The sequence below is a fragment of the Geotrypetes seraphini genome, chromosome 7 (genome assembly GCF_902459505.1).
Source record: "Geotrypetes seraphini chromosome 7, aGeoSer1.1, whole genome shotgun sequence".
NCBI lineage: Eukaryota > Metazoa > Chordata > Amphibia > Gymnophiona > Dermophiidae > Geotrypetes > Geotrypetes seraphini.
The window spans coordinates 149794812-149819102 of NC_047090.1; the positions used below are offsets into that span (position 1 = coordinate 149794812).

The 24291-nt window shown below is 41.3% G+C and overlaps 1 protein-coding gene across 7 annotated transcripts in view; it reads left to right on the plus strand.

Annotated features, from left to right (window-relative positions):
- The window catches only part of SYNE2 (spectrin repeat containing nuclear envelope protein 2), a 654322-nt gene that overhangs the window by 267281 nt on the left and 362750 nt on the right, over positions 1-24291 (plus strand). For all 7 annotated transcript variants that reach the window (XM_033952730.1, XM_033952735.1, XM_033952736.1 and 4 more), the window contains 5 exons: positions 127-2209; positions 7315-7649; positions 15623-15767; positions 16074-16292; positions 19882-20141. In XM_033952730.1, the coding sequence (XP_033808621.1) occupies positions 127-2209; positions 7315-7649; positions 15623-15767; positions 16074-16292; positions 19882-20141 (3042 nt within the window). The remainder of the gene's footprint in view (positions 1-126; positions 2210-7314; positions 7650-15622; positions 15768-16073; positions 16293-19881; positions 20142-24291) is intronic.

Below are 24291 nucleotides of genomic sequence, written 5' to 3' on the forward strand. Positions count from 1 at the left end.
ATACATGTAAATACTGCACAACCCTCCTAAAATTACCTCCATTGTATTTAGATAGGCTATATTATAATGAGATTATTGCAAAATGTGCTTCATATGTATCTTTCGAAAATGTTTGTTCTTTGGCAGGGGGCCCATAAACTGCAGTGTGAGTCTTCTGGAGAGAACTCGGCAATTTATGACTGCTTTGCAGAAAGAAAAATGTGGCTTGAAGAAGTTGAAGACAGAACAAGAAAATATATCCAACTACCTGCTTTATCTTGATAGGAAAGTTACAGAAAACCAAATCAAGCAGCTTGAAAGGTGGTGGGAACACACAGAACGATCAACTGAAAAGAAATATCATCAGCTTGTTGCTGAAGTCAGTGACTTCAACGTTTACATGAGTGAAATTGGAGACCTTCAAAGATCAATATGTCGCGCACAAAAATTGCTAGACGAGTCTAACTCTGGACAAGGAGAAGAAAATAAAACATCTGCTACGTTAACTACACAGCTGCAAGCCATGAAAAGTCATTTTTTCCACTTAAGAGATATAGCTGAGCTGCAAATGAAAAGAATATGGGGTCAACGAGAAAGGGAAATGCTGGGAAATTCTATAAACAATTTGCAAAGACAGTTGGAGGTGTTGGAAGAACAAGCCAAATACAAAGATGAAACCCTTGATACCAACACCAAGAAATCTGAATTTATGAGAGCTTTGAAAGAGACAGTTGCTTGGGTTAAGGACTACCATGACAAAGTCATTTTCGATCAGACCATCAGACTCTTCCCAGACAATGTTCGAACCCAGATCAGCAACTGTAAGTCTATACAAAATGACATTCTGGACCACAAATGCACCATAGAATCGTTGGCCAATGAAGCCAAACATTTTATCCTTGAAGTGAATAAGCAGGAAGCAGAAGATATAAGGAACGCTTTAAAGGAACTGCAGGATTCATACCAGGCACTCGTCACTAAATCACCTCAGAGACTGCAGAAACTAGAATCTGGTTTGGAAAAGAGGGAGAAGCTCTTCGCAAAGATAGAAAAGACGCACAACTGGTTTCAGCATCTGGAGACCGTGACCATGGCAGATGCCAGTAAACAAATCACACAACCGGAGCTAGATGAGCATATCAAGTTTTTAAAGGAAAAGGCAGAGGAGTTAAAAGAAACAGAAGGTCATCTTTCTTCACTCCTGAAGGACTGCCAGGACACTCGGAAAGAGCTAAACATTTTTGAACAGATGCTTTTAGCTGAAAGATTGAACAGTTTGAAGAACATGGCTCTAAGAGTGCAAAGACTGTTAAAGAGTAAGTCCCAACAAGCTGATGAAAAATTGGGCATTTATATGGAATTGTCAAACAGAATACGTGCTTTAGAGCAGGAGCTTAATGACATAATGCAAAATAAACCGAAAGTGGATCGGCAGGCAGTGATACACGCAGACCAGGATGTTAAAAGGAAATTAAGAGTTGCCAAAGAGAGAATCTTGGCGGCTCACTCCACCTTGTCTCAAATATCCAAGTCCAAAGACATATTTGAATATGCAGGATTAGTGTGGGACCCATCACCTCTTGAGCAATTACATATTCTGTACCTCAAAGTTAAAACTGACCAAGAGGAGAAAATTAAACATGCTAATAAACTTGATATAGAATACAACAGGTATCAAGCTCTGAAAGGTAAAATTATGGTTTTGACAACTAACATAAAGAAAGATATTGATACAGTCGCAAAGAATTCGGATCTTGAAGCTACAGAGCTTTTGTGCCAGAAGGTTAGAAAAGTGATATTTCTAATTCGAGAGGCAAAAAATCAGTTAAATGCAACTGACATTTTTGATGCTTCTTGGAAGGAGTTGGAAGTACAGGAGATGAAAAGCCAGTTAGAGGACATGGATGGAGTACATCAACTCCTGTGCAACAGGATAACAGAGTTCCAGCAAAGATACACCAATGACCAAGATACTCGGAGTAAACTTGAAGATACTTTACGTATTCTGCGGCAGAGTCAATCAGAACTGCAGCAGCCACTTCTTATAGACCTGGATTTAAATCAGATTGAAAACGAAAAGCTAAAATGTGAAGCTCTTGAAGAAAAAATTAAAGCAGACGTGTGTTGTATCAAATCTGTATCCTCCGAAGAACAGGAAGGGTTAACAGAAATATTACATAAATTGAATGATCAGGAGCTGCAGCTTATGACACAACTGTCATCTCATATAGTAAGTATTATTCTCAATTTTGAGTTTTTGGGGGGCAATTTTATTAAGACCGTTCCTTGAGTAAAGCATGTTTTGTGCATGGAACAGCCTATGTGTCATTATAAAATGATAAAAGGGATAGAACTCCTCTCATATGAGGAAAGATTAAATTGGTTAGGGCTCTTCAGCTTGGAAAAGAGATGGCTGAGAGGAGATATGATTGAAGTCTACAAAATCCTGAGTGGTATAGAACAGCTACAAGTAGATCGATTTTTCACTGCATCACGATTTATAAAGACTAGGGGGACACTTGAAGTTACAGAGTAATACTTTTAAAACTTTTAAAATATTTTAAAATACTTTTAAAATATTTTTAATACTTTTAAAATATTTTTTTCACTCAGAGAATAATTAAGCTTTGGAACATGTTTTCAGAGGATGTGGTAAGAGCAGTTAATGTAGCTTGCTTTTAAAAAGGTTTGGACAAGTTCCTGGAGGAAAAGTCCTTAGTCTGAGATAGACATGGGGGAAGCCATTGCTTGACCTGGATTGGTGGCATGGACTGCTGCTACAATTTGGGTTTTTGCCAAATACTTGTGACTTGGATTGGTCTCTGTGAAGATGGCATACAGGGCTCGATGGACCATTGGTCTGACCCAGTAAGGTTATTTTTCAAGTTTTCTATATTTTTGATATACCATTTATCATACAGGTATCTAAACAGTTTACAATAATATGTAGTAAAAGTTAAAAAAAAGAATAAAAACTTGGCTAAACTAAAAAAAAGGGGAAACATTTACACTTTCTTCCAAGCAGATGCAAATATTCACACATAAAGGCCTTGATTCTATAAATGTCGCCTAAATTGGTAGTTGTCTAGGGAAATGATGCCTACCGCATGTCAATCAAATTTAGACCCCCAATATAACAACTGGGTAATGGTTCAAACAGTATGTCCCAAAAACGGTCAAAATCATACAAAAACAAAAAAAAGAGACCCAAAAATATATTTAAATGCCTTCAAACCAAGAAGGTGCTCAGATCCAATGAATGGAAAGAAAATCTCCAAACCGGGGACAAACCCCTGTAGGGACTTTCACAGAGTCTATCATTGCACCATCCTCAAAAGGTAGAAAGGTGATTTAAAGTTTGTTCATTGCATCATTATTCTTATAAATATCCAATGTTGTAAAGGCTGTGTTCTTTTAAATAATAAACCAAGTGCAAAAAAATCCACTTAACTTAGGGTGATTAAGAAGAAGTGTCAATTCAGCGTATTCTACCTTTTGAGGATGGTGCAATGATAGACTCTGTGAAAGTCCCTACAGGGGTTTGTCCCCGGTTTGGAGATTTTCTTTCCATTCATTGGATCTGAGCACCTTCTTGGTTTAAAGGCATTTAAATATATTTTTTTGGTCTCTTTTTTTTGTTTTTGTATGAATCAAATTTAGACGCCATTTGTAGAATCGCCACTTAAATCAAGTTAGGTGCCAGTAGGTGTTATAATGTTAGATGTTGGTATATTAGGCCGGTTCATAGACAACGGCGTGAAAGACAAAAGCGTGCGCCGACAATTGAGCGCAGCGCGCGCCGCTCTAAATTACAGTTTTTAGGGGCTCCGACGGGGATTTTTGTTGGGGAACCCCCCCAGTTTACTTAATAGACATTGTGCCGGCGTTATGGGGGGTTTGGGGGGTTGTAACCCTCCACATTTTACTGTAAACTGAACTTTTTCCTTAAAAACAGGGAAAAAGTGAAGTTTTCAGTAAAATGTGGGGGGGTTACAACCCCCCCACCCCCCACAACGCCCCCACAATGCGGCGCGATGTCTATTAAGTAAAGTGGGGGGGTTCCCCCCCACGCCCCCCTGTCGGAGCACTAAAAACAGTAATTTAGAGCGGCGCAGTGGCGCACGCTGCGCTCAATTGTCTGGGCGCGCCTTTGTCCCGGCGCGCTTTTGACCGGACACCTATTAGGCCAGGGTTTTCCTGGCCTAAAATACAGGTGCCTAACGCTTTCCATGCTCAAAACTCTGCCCCTAACCTTGCCTAGGTTTTGCGTAGGCATGCTGGTAGGAGCCGGTAGATGCCATGCCAGTTTCGGCACAGAACTTAATTGTGTTTTAAGTTTTTCAATAATCATCAATTAAGCCAATTTTAAAAATGTTGCATTCCACGCCGAAATTGGCTGGGACCATCAATCTAGGCACCACTTATAAATGCACATATTTGATCCATCTATGCTTTGCCTAAGTTCTGCTCCTGAAAACAGCTGCTACAGAGTTAGTACAAACGTGTGTGTTTTTGCCAGCATGCATAACTGTACGTGGAGCGTAACTTAATAAAAATGCATTTTATCCTCGCAGACTGGCATATTTTCATGAAAAATCCTTTAAAGAGTTATCCAAGATCTAATATTGCCATCTTTCTAATGAGATAGCTGAGCTCACATGAATTACATAACATAACATAAAATCAGATTTCTATACCGCATAATCTTAAAAGTTCGATGCGGTTTATAAAAAATTAGAGAAAAATAATATTAGAGAGAACTATGAGGATCTAATCATCGAGATGTTTTAAGAAAAGAAATGTTTTTTAGTTGTTTCCTAAAATGTGCATAGGAATTAGGTGTAAATAAGAAATGTCGAAAATCTCTATCAAGAGAAGCTGCCTGAAATGAGAGAGTATGGTCATGATATTTCTTGCATTTACAACCCCTGGATGATGGGGGGTAAGAAAAGGGCACGAGATCTTCTATTATTCCTTTGAGGAGCTAATGAGTACCGTATTTTTGCGGATATAACGCGCACCTGTGTAAAACGCGCACAGGGGTATAGCGCGCAGAAATCACGATGATATGTACCAAAACTTTTCTATACCGCGCTCAGGCATATAACGCGCATGATGCCCGACGCTCCTTTCGCCCGCCCTGACTTTCCGTGCGCTGTCCCGACTCTCCGTTCACCCCCCCTGACTTCCGTGCACTGTCCCCCCTTGAAGTCCTGTCCCCCCTTGAAGGTCTGTCCCCATCCTGAAAGCCTGATGCCCCCCCCGACGTCCGATACATCCCCCCCCCCCCGGCAGGACCACTCGCACCCTCACCCCGAAGGACCGCCGACTCCCCAACAATATCGGGCCAGGAGGGAGCCCAAACCCTCCTGGCCACGGCGACCCCCTAACCCCACCCCGCACTACATTACGGGCAGGAGGGATCCCAGGCCCTCCTGCCCTCGACGCAAACCCCCCTCCCCCCCCAACGACCGCCCCCCCCCAAGAACCTCCGCCCGTCCCCCAGCCGACCCGCGACCCCCCTGGCCGACCCCCACGACCCCCCCACCCCCCTTCCCCGTACCTTTGGAAGTTGGCCGGACAGACGGGAGCCAAACCCGCCTGTCCGGCAGGCAGCCAACGAAGGAATGAGGCCGGATTGGCCCATCCGTCCTAAAGCTCCGCCTACTGGTGGGGCCTAAGGCGCGTGGGCCAATCAGAATAGGCCCTGGAGCCTTAGGTCCCACCTGGGGGCGCGGCCTGAGGCACATGGGCCAAACCCGACCATGTGTCTCAGGCCGCGCCCCCAGGTGGGACCTAAGGCTCCAGGGCCTATTCTGATTGGCCCACGCACCTTAGGCCCCACCAGTAGGCGGCGCTTTAGGACGGATGGGCCAATCCGGCCTCATTCCTTCGTTGGCTGCCTGCCGGATAGGCGGGTTTGGCTCCCGTCTGTCCGGCCAACTTCCAAAGGTACGGGGAAGGGGGGTGGGGGGGTCGTGGGGGTCGGCCAGGGGGGCGCGGGTCGGCTGGGGGGGCGGTCGGAGGTTCTTGGGGGGGGGGCGGTCGTTGGAGGGAGGGGGGTTTGCGTCGAGGGCAGGAGGGCCTGGGATCCCTCCTGCCCGTAATGTAGTGCGGGGTGGGGGTAGGGGGTCGCCGTGGCCAGGAGAGTTTGGGCTCCCTCCTGGCCCGATATTGTCGGGAAGTCGGTGGTCCTTCGGGGGGGGGGATGTATCGGACGTCGGGGAGTCGGCCGGGCAAGAGGGCTTGGGCTCCCTCTTGCTCCGATCGTGGATGCGGGTGCGGGTGGGAGCGCGTGCGAGCGGTCGTTCGGGGTGGGGGTGCGAGCGGTCCTGCTGGGGGGGTGAATCGGGCGTCGGGCGGGGTGGGAACTATGTTTAAAAACTTTTCTATACCGCGCTCAGGCATATAACGCGCGAGGGGTATGCGCGGTAGGTAAAATCGCGTATAACGCGCGCGTTATATCCGCGAAAATACGGTATCTATCGGCTAAGTAAGGTGGGGGCATAACCAAAGGCAAGCTTATAACAGATATATCCCAGCTTGAAAATTATTCGGGCTTCTACTGGGAGCGTGGCTGTTTAATCAGTTGTTTCATTTTTAAAGCTGGTGGCTACCTTTTCTTGCTCAGGGTGGGTTGGATCAATGATAGTACCAGGTTTAGAATGGTGTGTGGGGAGGGGATGAGAATGGGGTTTTTAATCTTTTTTTTTTGTTGTTGTTGCTTAAATGCTGGCTGTGACATTTGAAGTTATATCCAAGTATTTAGCATCAATTAATATCTAGATATTGCCACCAGATATTTGGGTAAACTGGCAACTACTGCTCTTATCTGGATAAAATAGATATTTAGCACTGGTATATGAATAACTAACCAGATAACATCCAGATTCCAGTACAAATTATCGTAGGTCCCTGGATAAGTTTTGGCTTTGCCCTTACTCTGTCCCGGCATCCCTAATAAGTAGGACCTATTCTGGTAACAGCATCTGCTGTCTGGAAAAGCCCTTTTAAATATATGGTCCTTTTGTTTTATAAGTACCTTATGGTAAAATATATGTTGGAGAGGCATGTAAGCAGTTGGACTAAGTAAATCCATTTGTGTGGAACTGTTATAGAGAACTAGACAATGCAATGGGAAATAACATTTAAAATTACAACATTTCTCTTATGTTAGCCATAAGTATGATGGTTTGGGATTAATGTGTACCGTCTATGTATTTTTATACATGTTATTTTGGAAACTGCTGAGATGTTTGGCGGTATAAAATAAATAAATAAAATATTTGCTAATTCTTGTGTTGCATGGCATACCTGTGTATTTAAATTTTGCAGAATTCTCTTAACGAAACCTATAAAACTATTAAGAAGCATGGAGAAGCAGCTGAAAGGGCTGCTGAGCTCCTCAAAGAGCTTGAAGCCAATGTGTTCGTTAAGAAAGTGGACCTTCATGTCATTGAGCATTCACCCTTGGAGTCCCTCTTGAATTCTCAGCCACAAAAGGAGGAGTTTGCATCCACAGTGGCAGAACTACAGGAAGCAACCCGCCAGCTGGAAAACATCTGCACCCCAAGAGCTAAGCAGCAGCTTCAAAGTGTCTTACGTGAAGTTACTAGGAAGCAGATACTCTTGGCAGAGGAGTCTGAACGATACAAGACTGACTTAATGAGGTACGATGTTATCTGAGTGGTGTGTGATATTATAATATAGAAAAAGAAAGCAGATAAAGATCTTAACAGTTAGTGCTGCTGAAAATAGCCAATTAGCGCTGAAATACAAACCGGCTATTTGGGGGGCATTCTGGGGATGGAGTTGGTACTTGACCAGTTAAGTGCTGATAGTCAGAACACAACCAGTCAGGTTGACTGCATAAATAGGACTGCATAAAACTCAGTCCTAGCTTTATGTTGTAACCTATAGCTGATTAATGGCTGAATATCAGCTTTAACTGGCTAGCGCAGCTTAGTAAAAGGAGCCCTAAGTGATTTACATTAAAAAAAAAAAAAGTTAAAGCAAAATACATAAACAGACTGATACGTGACAATCACTTGCTGGAGGATAAAGGAAGGAGGGAAGAACTACAATTGTGACAGGAAAGTAACATAAATGGATAAAACATTAGGTAAGGTTTAGTAGCTGCAGAACAAACAGCCACAAAATAATCACTTCCTAACATAGAACTAAGGCCTAATAATTATTAGCTACAAAATTCTCAAAAACCTATAGCTCTCACAACAACTTTTATAAGCTGGAAAGTCCTGTTGTTATCACGCCCTACTGGTAGGGTGGACTTGACTTGGCATTGAATATCCATGAATAAGGCTGCTGGCTGAATATTGGCCTCAAGTTACAAGAAAGACTAACTTTTCTGTAGTCGCTCCTACCCTATGGAACGCATTGCCATCCCATATTCGCCACGAGAATTCAATTGATAAATTTAAGACTAAATTAAAAACATTCTTATTTCAAGACGCGTTCTCTTGCTCCTAAGTATAATCTATTCTACAATACTTCAATCGCTTTCAAGAAGCCATCCCATTCCTTATGTTTCATCCTTCCCTTTTCCATTCCCTTTTTTTTTTTTTTTTGAACTATGTAATTTTTTTTCACTTCCTTTTGTTTATTCCCTACCATCACTTTCCAGTATGTCTAGTTAGAGTCTAAATGTTCACAATCCCCTTTTTTTTCTTTTTAATTATCTTATATATTGTATTAGTTTTATCTTATTTTAACTTGTAAACCGGCTAGATACTTGCTGATAGTCGGTATAGCAAAATTTAATAAGCTTGAAACTTGAAACTTGTTTATTGAAAATTTAATATACCACCTGTCGTACTTTTAGGTGGTTTAACATCTAATATAATAAAACCCTAAGCCGCGCATGCGCACTCCTACCTGTGTGCTCCCATTTTCCGTGCGCTGTAGGGCACCGCAGGTAGGAGTGTGCATGCGCGCAAATCTCTCTCTCTCTCTCCCCCCGAGGCGGATATCAGCTGCTGTGGCTGTCGGCGGCTGCAGGCCACGGCAGCTGTAGGCCGCAGTGGCTGTCGGTGGCTGCAGGCCACGGCAGGCGAGCACGGAGCCAGTGTAGATGGCTGGAGGAGGACGAGCAGCGTGTGAAGACTGCTGCACACGCTGCTGGAATCGCCGGGTTCGTAGTCGGGACTGCAGGAAGGGGGGGGGGGCGTAAGGGACTAAGGGAGCCGGATAGACAGCGGGAAGGGAAAGGGGGGTAGAGGAAACGCTACTGCTGCTGTACAGGAAGTGGTGTGGAGGGAGGTAAATGGAGGGGGAGGGAATGCTGCTTTGGCTGCTGCACGGGGAAATGGTGGGAGAGAAATGCTGCTGCATAGGAGGCAGGGAGAGAGACAGATAGAAAGACAGACAGACAGACAGACAGCGGGAGGAAGGGAAACAGAAAGAAAAGAAGAAAGACACAGGAGCAGGGAGATACACAGAAAGACAGACAGATAAAGGGGGCCAGGGACAGAGACAGACAGAAAGAAAGACAGCGGGAGGGAGAGAGAGAGACAGAAATAAAGACAGACAGACATATATTCTAGCACCCGTTAATGTAACGGGCTAAAATACTAGTTCTAAAATAATTTATACGTGAAAATCATTTAAAAAAAGAAAATAGGGTGACAAACAAGAGACTAACAGGACTGACTGGAACAAAAGGGTTGGAGGTAGGAAATCCATCTTAAAATAGTAAAGTGATTCTAGAAAGAGAAAATACAATGGGAAGGGGGGTCTCATCTGAAAGTCGAAACAGGAAGGAGTCAAAATGCTAAGACAAGAGCAGATTAAAGGCATCTTTAAAACGGAATGTTTTAAGTTTACCTTTAAATTTTTGTAGAGAGTTTTCAACGCGTAGTTCAGTAGGTAGTGAATTCCAAAGTCGGTGCAGTAACGGCAAAATTCGATGTACGTGTGGTGCTCAGAATGCAGTGTGGAACGGCGAGTAGATTTTGTGACTGGGATCTGAGTATTCTGGGCGGAGCATATGGAATTAGAATATTATTAAGGAAATCCATCTGTTTTTAGCTACCAGGCTATTTTCATGAAAACAAAAAGTTTAGTTTAATTTGTTATACCGCTTATCATACTTCTAAGCGGTGTACAGAATATAAAATAGTGAAAAAAAAAAGGATTTACAAACTAATAATACAAAACTATACGGACAAGACATTACAACATTTTGGACACAAAAGGATATAGAGGAAAATCCATAAAATATATAGAATAGTAAGACATTTAAGGGAAGTACATGAAAGGAAAGTATATAAAAAATTATTTTAATTATTTTTTTAATAAATCTTTATTGATTTTCAAGTAGTAACAGGGCAATACATATGAATCTGAACGTATAACAGATCAAGAAAAGCACTTTGAATTCACAAATATTCAAAAGTAATCTTTTCCCCCACCCCCTTTATTTAATCAATAATATAATACATTTATCCTTCCAATAACCCACTCTTATTTAAAGTAGTAATACATTCCCACCCCCTCCCACCCTGGATGTGTAAGGAAATCAGACAAAAATTAAAAAGAAATAACAACTATATAGAAGCAATAAAAGATGCCCAATGGGCCCCACACCAAGTTAAATACATTACTATGCTCCAATATCTCATCATTCATTTTTTCATATTTGTAGCTGGAGCATATGTTCGCCCACCAGCAAGGAAAGTTAAGTCAATCATAGTTCTTCCAATTACGTGTTATCATCTGCATGGCTATTCCCATCATAATTAAGAAAAGCCAGCATTTATAATGATCCATAGGGGGTTTAACATGTACTAGTATTCCACATATTATGACTTCATAAGTCAATGGGATTGATGACTCAAGTCCAACATTAATTTGACCTCATATCGACTTCCAAAAATTAAGTATCAAAGGACAATAGAATAACAGATGATCGCTAAACTCTGACAGTTACAAAATCACATCCAGAATATTCAAGCTCCCCTCTCTCAAAATCCAGACATAATTTGTGTCTCGTCTCAGTTCTCACCCCAGTGCGATCCTCGCTTTCTTCACTAGGACCGAGACACACTACAGCTCACCATTTTCTCCTGCTCCCCGGGTCTCCCCACTTTTAGTTTTTATTTCCTGAACTAGCACAGAAGAAAAGGTTTCAGATTTCAAAAGCGTCGGTGAATAGGAATGTTTTTATTTTTGATTTAAAGAGGTTTAATCGGTTTTCTTCTCTTATATAAATTGGAATAGGTATGATTTCCCTTTACATTTTAATTGCATGACTAGTTTCCATATAAATAATAATTTTATTCTTATATACCGCGAAAGCCGTGGTAGTTCGAGGTGGTTTACAACAAGAAGAGCTGGACAATCAGCGAAAATAATTACAATAAAGTTGTTGGATACATGTGGAGAGTGCGGATACAAGTTGAGTGGGAGAAAGTCAGAGTGATAGACACAGTGTAGAGACATCGAGTACATGTAGGGAGCGTACATGGTAAGGCATTAAGAGTCCTTGATTACAAATCGGTTGAACAGGTTTGCTTTAACTAGTTTTCTAAAGTTAAGATAGGATGAGGAGTGCTTAATGATGTTACCCAGCCAACCATTCTGTTGGCCTGCCTGGAAAGCAGGTATCTCTTGAATCGGTAGGCCTTTAATGATGGGTGGCTAAACATATGTACTCTGCGTGTAGGCCTAGTGGAACAGTCCAGGTTAAAATGGGAAACCAGGTATATGGGGGCCAAACCTTGAATGATTTGAATCATTTAGAGCTACCCTAGCTCCTGTTAACCGTGTCGAGCTTTGCGAATGTAGAGATGATGCGGTATACCAGATTGGAAGCACTCAATCCTTCACCCGCAGATAAAAGATTCAAAAAACTCTCTCACAGAAACTTCAAATTATCGTCCAATAGCCAATCTCCCGTTCTTAGCCAAACTAACAGAAAACTTGTATTTCAGCAATTATCAGATTTCATTGATAAAACACAGGTACTGCATCCTAATCAAGTAGGATTCCGTAAAAATCATTCTACAGAACACTCTTTATTGGGTCTCACAACAACTATACAGTACAACCTTGACCAACATAAGTGTGTATTATTAATTTCTTTGGATCTTGCGGCTGCTTTCGATACCATTGATCACCTCTTGCTACTACAAAGACTTGCTTCCATTGGATTAACTGATCAAGCTCTGGAATGGTTTAGATCTTATTTCACTGACAGATCTTCCTCCGTCCATTTTAATAATTCCATTTCAAAACCATTTTCTTCTAACTTTGGTGTTCCTCAAGGCTCTATTCTATCTCCGTTACTGTTTAATATCTATCTGGCACCCCTTCTAACTCTCTGTCAATCAATCGGATTTACAGCTTATGCCTACGCCGATGACCTACAACTATTACACAACATAGACCCTGCAAGTCCAAATGACATTTTTTCTATTAATCAAAAATTATCCATTATTCATGACTGGTTAAATACAAATATGCTTTCCCTAAGCATTACTAAAACTAACATCATGCTATTCTCATGGAAAGAAGGGTTACAATTAACTGCTCCTATCTCAATCGATAACACTCCACTTAAACCAACCACTACTATAAAAATTTTAGGCATGTTAATTGACCATAAACTCACATTTCGCTCACAAATTAGTGCTCTAGTCAGAAACTGTTTTTATAAATTAAGGATGATTAGATCTTTGGCCCCCCTTCTTGATGCCAAATCCCTTACTACACTAATTCATTCCCTTGTGATATCCAAATTGGACTACTGTAATTCTCTACTGAAAGGGATAAACCTAAAGGATATAAAATGTTTACAATTGATTCAAAATACAGCTATCAAACTTATATCAGGTTCAAATAAATATGATCATGTCTTTTACAAAAAGCCCACTGGTTACCCATCATATATAGCAGTGATTCCCAACCCTGTCCTGGAGGAACACCAGGCCAATCGGGTTTTCAGGCTAGCCCTAATGAATATGCATGAGAGAGATTTGCATATGATGGAAGTGATAGGCATGCAAATTTGCTTCATGCATATTCATTAGGGCTAGCCTGAAAACCCAATTGGCCTGGTGTTCCTCCAGGACAGGGTTGGGAACCACTGATATATAGAATAACATTTAAAATAGCACTTCTAACTTTCAAAACAATACAAACACATGTCCCAGCATTTATTGACAGACTTCTTATTCCATACGACCCTCCGAGAGCTCTAAGATCCACCTCACAGCATACTCTTAATATCCCATCCTTAAGAATAATAGGTACTCGACGTAATACAATCTTTTCAGTAACTGCCCCCACGATTTGGAATTTCCTACCTATATATATACGATCTGAAAATAATCTACAGAAATTTAAAAATAGTTTAAAATGTTTCTTTTTTAAAGATGCCTTCAATTGACTATACAATTGACTATTCGTTTCAAGTCCAGCAACTCTTGATTTCCCCTCCCATTGCTGTATTTTTTCTTAATAAATATTGTAGTTCTCCCCCCCTCTTTTCCTATTGTATCCTTATAGATTAACAAAAAAAAAAACAAACAAACCCCAAGAAGTATGTTAAGATGTTAGTCTCTGTGTACTTTTGTGAATGTTTTAATTATTATTGTACAACGCTTAGTATTTTGATAGGCGTTTAATCAAATAATCAAATAAACTTGAAACTATACAAACCTAAGGTTAAGTTTAGTTTAGTTTAGATTTAGGCATTTAGCATCAGATGCTAAAGGGGACCTAGAGGTAACTAAATGAACATGTTTCCCATGCAGCGCCAAAATTGAGCAGCCTGTTTTTACTAGATTCCTAAAATTAAGGTCGGCTTGGGATTGGGAGGCTATATATTAAAAACCATGGGGTCAATTTTAAGTGGCAGCTGCAAGTGGATTCATTTGAATGCTGGTGCTCAGATTTTAAATTCCATACATATATTCATTTATTTATTTATTCATTCATTCCATTTTCTATACCGTTCTCCCATGGGGAGCTCAGAACGTGGCACTTCACTGTCCTCTCTTAGCTGAGCGGGAATCCTCCAACTTCATTGCTGCCAGTTGGGGAGGAGGGGTGCTTTAATATTGTATTTTCAGTTGTACGTGTCAGGCAGGTTCCCTGGTGTCCTGAAGAGCTTGCCTCTCCCTCGCTATTGAAAACGTGTTAGTGAAATAGCTCCCCCCACAGGCAGGACTGTAGGTGAAGGACTCCTGCTCTGCTTAGAGGGCACAGTGCACTGAATATATGAATTGAGTGGTCACCATTACCACCAATTAATAAATGAGGCAGCCAAAGTGTTTTTATATTAGAAACAGTCATTCCAAACTTCACACTTGGTCCTCCTCCCCTTTTGCCTTTTAACTGCTCCCGTCCTCCGTCTGTTCCAGCTCCAAAAGCACAACTCAGTAACTATTACAAAGTGACATTTAAACCTGTATAAAACGTACATCCTTTATAAATTTTTTTCACATAAACAGTATATATATGCTTGTGTTTGGGTGTGCATGTATGTTTTTAAACAAACAGCTGTGCATTTTTACTACCAAGGTCCTGCACAGTGGCATAGTAAGGGGGTAGATGGGGTGGGGGTGGGGGCAGACCACCACAGACATAATTTTGGTGAGGATGCCAGCATCGTACTGCCCTCCACACCATGCTCACGTCCTCCCTCCCCCCCCCCCATGCTTGCGCCGACCTGGCTCCCTATGAAATCACTTCCGGATTGCAGGGTCAGGAAGTGACATCAGAGGGAAAGCCGCCCTATGCTGGTGAAGATTTAAAGAGGTAGGGGGGTGGGAAGGGAGGGTCCGAATGTGGCATGAGGGGTGGGGGTGGGGCAGAGAGGAGGACATGGGGGGCACCACATACCCGGACGTCTCCTATTCTCACTACGACACTGCAGCATCCCCAGGAATTCACGGTCCAGATCAAGATGGGTGGTGGGGACAGGGCCTGCTATTATGGGGGGATTAAAGACATATCCCCCCCCCATTAATTCCCCTTCAAAAGCCTTGGCCTAAACAAGCACTTTTATCAGATCTAAGTGTATTCGGTGCAAAAGTGGATGGGGAAGTTGTTGAAAACATGCATGTGTGTTACCATTGTAAAACAAGACTCGTACATGAATACTTTCTTGGCCCACCTTAAGCCAGGGGAGGTGCAATGTAGTCAAGCTCACACAACATTGCACCTCCCCCAGCTTGACGTCATCACTGTAGGACTTATCCTCAGCTTTTGTGCGGCGTTCTTTCACTTTGTCTATCAGCCATCCGCTGCTACGCAGCTTCCCAAAGTATCCCCATTTCACTACGTGTTTCATGTTTTTGTTTTTTTTTTGCACATTATTTTGGCCCATAAAGGATATCTTCGGACCCCTGAGGAAGATGTGTTAATCAAAACACGGACCGTGTTGGGTCCTTGTTCCTTTGTTACAAAGATGGACCACACTAACGTGTAACGTTCATTGATTGAAATAAAGACTTGGCATCAAGTACATAATTTCTGCAAGTTTTTTTCCTTGGTTCTCTGATGTTGGACGTTTACTACAGGGCTGTTGAATTCTTCTCTTTGTGCTCTTTGGTGTCATTTAGGAACATCACGTCATCAGTGTGAAATCTGGTAATGACATTTTATTGTGTCTTCACAGATACTTTGAAAAATACCAGCACTATAAAGAAACCAAGCAAAAGATTTGTGCAGATTTGAACATTTTGGAAAAGATGCTCAGAGAATCTTTTTCCCGAACATCAAAGTCTTATAAAGACGCTCTACAGCAGTTAGACCAAAGCAAGGCAAGTTTGTGATAAGCTGTTGACCCAAACCACCACTTCAGCACAACTAACTCGAAAATCAACTATTCTTGAATTAGTTTGCCAAATTTTCCTACAGTACAAAATAACGTTGTTTGGTTTTTTGAAAGCACCTATTTGGACAGAATCACATGCTGTAAATGTTCAACCATCTCTAGAACAATGAAATTGTAGGATGGTGGAATTTTCTCAAAACTGAAACCAGTGTAAATTAAACCATGAGTCCTTTTAAACACTGAATCATTACTTGATGTAACCTGCCAATATTTTATACTTCTTTTTAAATAGGCTTTGGCCATCAAAACTGAATCCGTGCAAGAGGACTTAATGAAGCTTAGACAAGATTCAAGAGACCTCTGTGCAGTGTGTAAAGAAGATGACAGTTCACTTGTCATAAAAACAGTCTCAGTTTTATGGGATAAATGGCTGCACTTGCTGGAGATAGCTAAAGAATGGGAAGAGGCCTGTGAAGAAGTGAAACAACATTGGAAGTTTGTCAATGAAGAAGTGAGTGATTTGTACTGCAAATGTTTATTTTTCATAGGTAATTTTATAATGGGGCACCAAGGATAACAGGGAAAGAAGGTGCCCAATTTTCTTTATAAAATACTAGAGCATGTATAAATGTCTGTGCCAACATTTGTAAAGCCTGTGCATAGATTATAGTATTTTCTAGTCAATGATGTTCCACACCAATAACAGCGGGATCTGGATAGGCCCTGCTGTCTGCCTAAATACTAAAACCTTACTCATCCCTCATAACCCAACCCCCTTTAGCTTTATCAAAAATCACACAATAGTCTCCTGGTTGGTATAACTAGCCGCAGCTCAGTTTATTAACCATAACCATAAACATATCAACTTCATTACATTCTTAACATCATATAATAGCTCCTCCCGAGCTACCCAATAACTTTGATTTATTCCCTCGACCCTGCCGCCACAGCAAGGGTCAGAGGGGTGGCATGTCCCTCTTGCCCCATTTTCCGGGTGCCGTCCTAACGCTCATCACCTGATGAGCCCCATGACTTAGTAGCTCGGGAGATCCATCACCCAAGCTACTGAATTTTGCACCATCAACACAGGGTAGGCGGGTGGGACAGAAGGAGCCGAGTCCTCCAGGGTTCAGCCTTTAAGACCTCGCCCCCGCGCCCATCCGCCAATCAATTAAAAAAATTCTTACACTGATGGATCCCTTGCCCAATCACGACCTGCATACTACCCAACCCCCCCTTCCTCTGCTAATACACCCAACCCCCAGCCGATGGGCAACACGAGGGCTCTCCCAGCCCCGTGTTACATTCCGCCCATCGACACAGGGGTCTCGGGCTCCCATTTTCACATACTTGTATGCTGGTTGGGATTCTATAAGGCATCATTTTCATGCATATGTGGCCTTATCCATGGATAAATGATTGGAAAACTCCTAAGTGCACAGCCCCATATTCTATATATGGCACCCAAAAAATCTGCGCTGACGAGAACGGTGCTTAACGTGATTCTATAAAAAGAATGCAACTTATAGAATCGCCCTATGTTCCAGTGCACATAGTAAGAGTTAGGCACTGCCATTTAGGCCAAGGAAAACCAGACCTAAATACCTACGCGTAACTTGTGTATTCTATAACAGTGCGTCTAATGTTTAGGAAAGCCCACGATCCGCCCATGCTCCTCTCCTTTTCAGATTCGTATACTAGAACTGGCGTGCATCAATTTATACTGTAGAATACGCCTACCAAGTTGTGCACATAACTTCTAATTAATGCTAATCAGAATCAATTACGAGATGTTAATTTCCAATTACTGGCGCCGATTAGGCTTGTTAAATAATTAAGTTGTGCATCCAGATCAGCTGTGCGCACTGATTTCTGCACTCAACTTAAGGCGCCATATACAGAATTTGGGGGTTGGTGACTTGGCCTTTATGAGTCATGTGTATACATTGTGCTATATAATTCTAAATTCCACCTTTCAGAAATGTGTCTGTGTGTTTGTGTATATACAGTATATAGATAGATATTTTGCATAGAAATGGTTAGGGCATTTTTTAGCGTTAGTTTAAGTTAGTAATAATTTATAATAATCTGCTTTGTTATACTTTTAGCTTATACACACTGGAGCTATTTTTCGGAGAATAACTGTGTATATTATTTCCCTTTGAAAATTAGCAGCTGCAAAGTATATGCTTGAAAAGCAATTGACTACTTTGTACCTATTTTTATGGTCAGCAAAGCAGGGGCAAAATAGCTTGAGTACATCTGAAAATGGCATCATATTTCAGTGTTTGCCTTCCCTGTCCTAAAAATGTCCCCGAGAATAGTTCCTTTTAAGCCAGCTAAAAGTATATGCAGTATGAAGGCCCAAGCATACATTTAGGGCTCCTTTTACGAAGCCGCGTTAGCGGCTTTAGTGCGCGTGACTTTTAATCACGTGCTAACCCCCGCACTAGCCGAAAAACTACCGCCTGCTCAAGAGAAGGTGGTAGTGGCTAGCATGGCCGGCGGTTTTGCTCACGCTATTACGCGCGTTAACCGCTAACGCGCCTTCGTAAAAGGAGCCCTTAGTCTGACAGAAGAGGGCACAGGCCATTTTATCCAAGTTTCCCTCATAACTGAGCTTGTAAAAACAGAGTTAAATCAAAAAGTTATTCAGGTTGAACATGCCAATGTTATAATAACCCTGCAGAACAGTACTTTTGAAATAAATGCCTCCATTCAGGAGTAGTCTTGAAAGAAACTATCAACTTATTAATTTTTTTGAATGCATTTCTTTCTCTGGTCCAAAAGATTATAAAACTTGCATTTTCATTGTTAGCTTTTTTGTTATAACAGCCAAGGGGGTGATTATCAACATAAATAATATACAAAATAAAATTGTACAATTCCATAAAGTTTCCTTAATACCAATGTTTAAAAAGCAAATTGGGGGGTGGGGAGGGTTGGGTTGTTACAGGTTCTTGATTATGGTTGGCAATAAGAAAATGTATCTTATCATTTCTACACCGTGAACCGGAAAAAAAACCCCTACACCAAAATGTTTGTTTTCGTATCTTCCACAGAACTTGGCCGATTCTTATGAAATATAGTGCATTGTGTCCTGAACGAAGTTGATGTAAAATGTTGTAAATATTTCCCATCGAACCACAACACTACCTTGTGAAAATGAATTATTGCTATGGGATACACACTGAAGCAGACAATAGTCTGTAAACAGTTTCTATATCAAAATGGTTTTCATCTCAGAAGACTGAATTCTGATAAAGAATTTCGTACTGCTAAAAGCTTACAGCAGTCCCAGATTATTGAAAGAGTTTCCATAAAAGGCTTGGAACAAAAATGGCCTTGATGTGCTGCAATGGAAGGGAGAAGGGGTAGTGCTGGACAGGGGGGAGGTAAAAGGAAGGGAGAAGAGTGTGCTACTGGACCTGGCAGAAAGGGAGGGAAAGGAAAGGTGCTACACACTGGAGGGGAGGGTGAGATGGTACATGGGGAGAGAGCATGTTGGGTTGGGAGGTGGGAACGAGGGATGCCTTTGTCCACACTTCTAAGGCTGTATCCCAGCTGCCAACAGTAGAACATGACCATGTATAAGGTATCACTTTCTTTTCAGGATAGTTTTTGCTGTCTTTCTGCATAGCAGCCATCATTTTGCACAGAGGAGCATTGCAAGATCTCTAGTTTGCCCTCTATATCCTCCCTTTTCATGTCAAATGACAATATCAACCCCCTAGGCCCACTGTGTAGCTCCAGCAAAAACAGCTAATACAGATCTTGCTATTTTGACTTGTTGTCACTCATCTGTTCTTTGCCATCTCTGCTTTATTTATGTATTTAAAAATATTGATGAATCGCCTAAAACCTAGGCGACTTACAGTAAAAACATTCAAAATCATAAAACAATCATTTACAAAGACTCATCAATTACAATGACAATAATAACAAACTTCTTTGGGTTCAGCATCATATAAAAACTCTTCCTTAATATAGAAGGTCTTCATTTCAGTGAAATGTCTGGACCAGAAAAAATTAAGTTTCCAATAACTTTCTAAACCTTAGCACTAATAACATCTTACTTTCTGTGTGTTCTGTGTATTTAGATTGAGCGGGAAATGATAATCCTGGATAATTTTCATGAAGAGCTCCCTGGTGCTTCTAAAGACATTGTTAGCAAAGATGCACTTCTGGAGACACTGGCATGCATTAACCGATATGAGGAGAGCATAGCAAGACAAGAGCTGCTACTGCTTTTGTTGCTTCATCATGTGGAAGTCACAGGGGCCACATCTGAAAGCTCAGAAGATACTAAAACCCTTCCTGCAGTACAAGAGATACAGTCTATGCAAGAGAAATGTAAAAAGTAAGTTGAAGCTAATGAGGGATGAAGGTTAAGGAGTGGAATTTTTTTTTCTAATGACAATTTTAGAGAACATTTTCAAAACTTTGATGTTAACTTATGGGATTTGGATTTTGCTCATACCCTTTTATTTAGTAGTAGCAGCCAGAGAAAACAATAGTCAGATGGGTCACAAAATTTAAGTGGGCCCAAATGGATCATGGGTCTACATCAGACATGGGAACTCTGGTCCTCGAGGGCCGGAAACCAATCGGGTTTTCAGGATTTCCCCAATGAATATGCATGAGATCTATTTGCATGCACTGCTATCAATGCATATTCATTGGGGAAATCCTGAAAACCCGATTGGATTCCGGCCCTCAAGGACTGGAGTTGCCCATGTCTGGTCTACATATACAAAATGTAGCCCATCTTGTTAAAAGTAGGGGCTTACCTAGTCAAACTTTGTATGAAATATTACTTCACAGTTCTATATTACAGTGGTCATTTTGAGGGATAATGTGTAGGAATGGCTTTTTCCCATGGAGGCAGAATACTTAGCAATGATGCACTGCGAGTTAAAAGGTCTAAGACTAAGGGCTCCTTTTACGAAGGTGCGTTAGGGCCTTAAAGCACGGAATAGCGCGAGTTAAAAGTCCACATACGCTAGCCGCTACCGCCTCCTCTTGAGCAGGCGGTAGTTTTTCAGCTAGCGCATGCTAATCCGGTGCGTGCGCTAAAAACGCTAGTGCACCTTCGTAAAAGGAGGCCTTACTCTTAGACCTTTTAACAAGCAGTGCATCATTGCTAAGTATTCTGCCTCCACGGGAAAAGTAGTGCAGTTGATGAATTAATTGCCATTGATTATGTTCAATAGATTGTGGGTGGATCACGGATAATGAGTCATGCACCGAATGTGTCAGGGGTCACTGGTTAAATGGGTCATGGGTGAGCTTGCATGACCCACTGCGTGCTCTGAGACCAAGGGAGGAAACAAGGTTTACAAAATGTGGGTCCTGGTGGTGCTCAGCATTTTGCTATCCAGAGTTAAACCTGGAAATTCAGTGCTGGAGCATATCCGGGCTTCAGTATTGAATTTTCAGATTTGTAGAAGTAGAACTGGCATAGCTACTTAAACCCCCCCCTCCCCCTTTTACAAAATTGTAGCATGGATTTTAGCATCGGCCACAGTGGTAACAGCTCCGATGCTCAAAGGAATTCTACGAGCGTCGGAGCTGTTACCACTGCGGCTGGCGCTAAAATAGCACTACGGTTTTATAAATTAGGGGGGGGGGGTGTAAGTGTGATATTCAGCACAACTGGATATTCAGCACTGCATAAAGATAGGACTGACTTTTATGTAGTGGCTCGTTAAGTGCTGAGACTGACCCCGGAATGCCCCCCAAATATCTGGGTTTCAGTTCAGTGCTAACTGCTAATTTTCAGCAGCACTATTTGTTTAAGTGCCACTGAAAATTGGCAGTTAGTCTCGAACAGGTGATTTAACTGGCCATGTACAGTTTCTGGTCGTACAGTGAAAGATTAGAGAAACTGGGCCTCTTCTCCCTCCCTCCCTCCCTAAAAACTGACAAATCACCGGGTCTGGATGGCATACATCCAAGGGTTCTGAAGGAATTAAAGGAGGAGATAGCGGAACTACTACAGCAAATTTGCAACTTATCCCTGAAAACAGGCGTGGTCCCGGAGGATTGGAAGATAGCCAACGTTACGCCCATCTTTAAAAAGGGATCAAGAGGTGACTCAGGAAACTACAGGCCGGTGAACCTGACCTCGGTTCCGGGGAAAATGGCGGAAGCACTGACAAAAGAAAACATCGATGAACATTTTGAAAGAAACAAACTATGATAACCAGCCAACATGGTTTCTGCAAGGGGAGATCGTGCCTAACGAACTTATTGCACTTCTTCGAAGGGATTAACAAACGTATGGACAAAGGAGACCCCATAGACATCATATATCTGGGTTTTTGCTTTGTGAACTACATTTGTAATGTAATTTATTTCTTATATACCGCTACATCCGTTAGGTTCTAAGCGGTTTACAGAAAATATACATTAAGATTAGAAATAAGAAAGGTACTTGAAAAATTCCCTTACTGTCCCGAAGGCTCACAATCTAACTAAAGTACCTGGAGGGTAATAGAGAAGTGAAAAGTAGAGTTAGAGGAAAAATAAAAATAAAATAAACATTTTAATAAGACAGCATTGATCTAAATACTTTGGAAGGTAAAAGAGAGGAGAGAAAGGAATAGAAGCAGAAGGGAGAGCCGTTGAACAGTAGAATTCTGGAGAAATTTAAATGATAGAAATAGAACAAAACAAAGACAAAAGGCAAAACAATAGATAAGATTAAAGATAAATCATAAGGGGGGCGTGGCTTGGACACGCAACTGAATGGTCGGGTAGTCCGTTAGCTCCGTGGTAACAAGCTATTTTTTATTAAAATAAGCTATCAAAAATTACAAATTGGCAAGATACAGCATTTAATTACATCGGAAATGGCTTCAGGAAAGCAAAACAAGAGCGATACGAATGCTGGAGGATCGGGAATGAGCAGCAACAAGCGGTCAAAGCCGGAACCAGCAACTCCTTCTAAAGTTCCGTTGCCGGCAGAAGAAAATACAGATATTATAACTGAATTGCGACAGATCAAAGAGATTGTTATGGAAATCTCAAAAAAGTTACAAAAAGTAAGTGATGATGTGGAAATCCTCACTAAAAGAGCAGATTTATCTGATAACAAATTAAATCTGTTGGAAGAAAAAACGGAACAAATGCAAACTGAAATGAAAAAGAACAAAATAGTATGGAAGGAAATGGAAGTTATTAAAAAAGATCTTGAAGATTGCTTGAATCGCGAAAGAAGATGTAATTTAAGGATCATTGGGATGCCTGAAGGTGTAGAAAAAAATGATCCTATCTCTTTCTTGGAAAATTTTCTACCTAAAGTCTTGCCAATTAAATCAAAAATCCCTCTTGAAATAGAAAGAGCACACAGGATACCGACTCAAAAAGTTTTATCTCAAAAAGGTCCAAGAACTTTAATATTTAAATTGCTACGATACCAACACGTTGTGGAAATTTGTCAACTTGCCAAAGAAAACCTGAGCCTCAAATGTCAGGATACAAGAATACACATCGTACCTGACTTCGCTAAAGAAACTGCATTTAAAAGGAAACAGTTCTTGGCTTTGCGTCCCAAATTAAGAGCATTGGGGGCAAGATATGGACTGTTATATCCGGCAGTAATGAAGATTACATTAGCAAATAAAACTCAGAATTTCACTGACCCTTTGAAACTACAGGAGTACTTAGAGGATTTAGAACAACCAATGACTTCCTAAATATTATTGCTAATTTACTAGATATATATACTTGTGACATATAGAATTATATTTTATTATTCAAAACTTAATTCAAATTTACCAATGGATATGTTCACAACAGGATCTATTTATGGTTGTTTGTGTTTTTTTTTTAACTGTAACTCTAACGGTCCATGAATGGCACGAGAACAGAAGCTGATGGAACAAATTATACTACTGTTAGAGATGAAAGACGCGTCATGACAGATTTGTTTACAACTGTAACAATTCTTGAATGGTTATGATACCTTTTGAATGAAAACGTGGGATCTCAATGCTCAACCAATGAAAACGCACTAAGATGAACTTGATTGGCTATCTCTGACGTACAATACGCAGGAAGAGAGCAATGAAGAACAGTGACGTATCTTATAGAACGGAAAGACAGAAGAAGATATACTTCATCATACGGACTTCGGGACTAAAGTTTAACAACATTTACTACATGGAAAGAACATAATTTCTATGGACAAGAAGATCTCTAATAATATAATGGCACGAAGCTGCTTTTCAATTAATATCTGCGCGAAGGAGTGGTCTGTATACAGTAAACCCAAACAAAAAAGGGAACAGAGGTCCAACCGTCTGCAATAAAAAAACAATCCAGAGCGGATGAGACGAGGGGCTGCGGGCTGGATACGCGATGCGAACGGACTTTGTTTGTAACGGATGGGGCATGGGTTGGAAACCTTTTACCGAGCAAGGATTGCCTGATGGAGGATTTTTGACTCGTGTTTTGCTTGCTGTGGGTGAGGTCTGCTTGCGTCGTATGCTTAGCCTGCAGTTAAT